The 2,465-nt window shown below is 38.2% G+C and overlaps 1 protein-coding gene across 1 annotated transcript; it reads right to left on the bottom strand.

The window, feature by feature from the left end:
- Positions 1–448: 448 nt before the first annotated feature.
- LOC117477644 (zonadhesin-like) lies at positions 449–1,639 on the bottom strand. Its single transcript, XM_034124362.1, has 3 exons — positions 1,540–1,639; positions 749–1,020; positions 449–561 (listed from the first exon to the last, which is right to left on the bottom strand). Exons 1-3 carry the CDS (start codon positions 1,612–1,614, stop codon positions 552–554), a joined length of 357 nt encoding a protein of 118 aa, XP_033980253.1. The 5' UTR covers positions 1,615–1,639; the 3' UTR covers positions 449–551.
- Positions 1,640–2,465: the final 826 nt, after the last annotated feature.

The raw sequence follows: 2,465 nt of genomic DNA, 5'->3' as shown, positions 1-2,465 counted from the left end.
TTAATTACGTTCATTCAAAGAGTTATTTTTTTGAGTGAATAAGCTTTCGGCACATTTGGGTACATCTGGTTCCATCAGTGCCATTTGACCTTTTTCAGGTACCAGACTATAAAAATGGTGTATTACATTGAATTATCACCATAGGTATTCATTCCATCCAAAGAAAAAAAATTAAAATAAAAAAAATTAATAAATATATATATTTTTTAATTTGTGAAAAAAAAAGGACCCGCCGACGGGATCTTTGGGGCTTAACAGGTTCCAGAGGGCATTGTTTCTTTCGTATTGTTTATTACATTATGTACATTACAAACTCCAATTATTTTCTGTAACTTTATAAAATAAATCAAGAGCCAGACCTCGATTCTGCGTTGCGCATGAAGTTTATTATGCAATTATATTACAAATCATTTCATTAAAAGCTTAAAAAGTATGATTAACACTAATACCATATTGGAAATAAAGCTTTCACTGCTAATTTATTGTTGAATTTTCTGCAGATGATGATTCTGTTGCACTGATCTCTGGGTTTAGAGAAGAGGATATTTTCTTCATAACTCACTGCAAAAAGAAAACAAATACACTTTTTACAAATGTGTGGATCCACCAGAACTCACATTGTTGTATTCAGAAATGTCTTTCGTATGTGGATTGATTAATCTGTACAGTTTAATAATAATCCCAAAAATAAAAGGAATGTAAAAATGTAGTATTTTTATGACATTGAGTCCAACTGTATCCTACTCACCAGGTAGGGAAGTCCTGTGCAGAAAACGAGGCCATATACTCCTGTATCATAAACTGTGAGTAGCCCATGGTGTCTGTGAAGGCTATGAATCTGTCACATGCTCCACACAAGTTGTCCACTATGCTGGCACTCACAGTAACAATGAGCTCCTGGGAATTGCTGTAAGACAGCTGGAAGTGGGACATCTGCTCGATAATCACCGTTTTCTCATCACGTCTCACAAAGATATTATTTCCTGGCAGGCTGGGGTCATTAACCTTTTTACCACTGACCTGTAAACAGCATGAGATTGATATTGTTTATTTTTAATGAGAGGTTCAGATATCGGGGACATCTCGTATAAGCGCAAATAACATTTGACAATTTGCTAAATAGGATCACTCACTTTATTGAGGAGAGTTAGATGAGAAAATCAACCCAGCCTTATCTTTGTGTTTAATATGAGGCTGGAGCTAGGAGATGGTTAGCTTAGCATACCATAAAGACCTAAAACAGGAGGAATCATCTAGCCTGGTTCCAACAAAATGTTACTAAATCTGCCTACCAGCACCACGAAAGCTCTTTAATTAAAACATTTTATCTAGTTTGTTAAGTCTGTATAAAGTGTGCAGGACTATTAATTGGCAGCAGGGAGCTTTGATCTCCAAGTCTCTGCTACCTCAAAGATACAAACAGCCTCCAGAATGACCCTGCTCCCAACTGCACAAAACCCTGGTACCAATCTTTCTCATGTAACTCTCAACAGGAAAGCTAATTCCCTAATCATTTTTGAAACATTTAGAAATACCAACCCAGGTCTCCTGTCTGTCAGTGACGGTGATACTCAGCTCATTGAAGAAGACATAAACGGCGACCACGCTCCTCATTCCGGTCAGAGGGCACTCTTGGAGCTTGGCCACAACTCTGAACCAGTCGGCAGCTGATTCATTACAGTGTGTGATGATCTCATAAGCTCCCATGACAGAGATAGTGCCGCTGGTGCCACTGAAGAGCGTGATGAAGCCTCCCGTCTCTATCCGACACTCCTTGGGACGGCAGGCAAGGACACCGTTGTTGAGCTGGCATTTCTCCGTAACACCGCATGAAAACTGTTCACACTCGACTTCACCAGATGTTGTACAGTTGCAGATCTGCTGGCAGTCGTCAGATACCACAGTCTCGCCAATCTAAAGAAGAGAGTAAAGCAGAAACAGTCTGAGCATTGTGCAACCTAATGTAGTTGCAAATGACATTTCAATGCTATGTCAAGTGTCTTCTTATTTTTAGTACATTGGATGGACAGTGCGTGAAATACTAAAGAGATTATTTTTCATAATCAAATAACTGTATGTATACCTGTACATATTTTTATAGTGTAAACATCATCATGCAATGTTTGTATAGGTATAGATAAATGAAGGGTATGGCTGAGATGAGTCCATTACCTGCTAATTGAACATCATTTCATTTTAATTTGCCAGTGTATATCAATGCATTTCCAGAGAATGTAACTTTGACAGAAAAAATGTCAATCAACCAACTATATTTGTCACTTGAGTTTAAATTTGGGATGCAATCTCATTATTGGGGCCAAACAAGGCATTTTTAACCTGATCAGTGTGGGGTATATTGAGCTATTGAGTCTGATCCATTCCTGTTTAACATCAGCTACCACACACGTGTTTCTTATTTAAGACCAATTCAGACCAATGTGACAGGTGCTTAGCTTAGTGTAGAG

This window comes from Trematomus bernacchii, unplaced genomic scaffold, assembly GCF_902827165.1.
Source record: "Trematomus bernacchii unplaced genomic scaffold, fTreBer1.1, whole genome shotgun sequence".
Classification (NCBI taxonomy): domain Eukaryota; kingdom Metazoa; phylum Chordata; class Actinopteri; order Perciformes; family Nototheniidae; genus Trematomus; species Trematomus bernacchii.
This window is presented reverse-complemented; position numbering and strand designations above follow the sequence as displayed.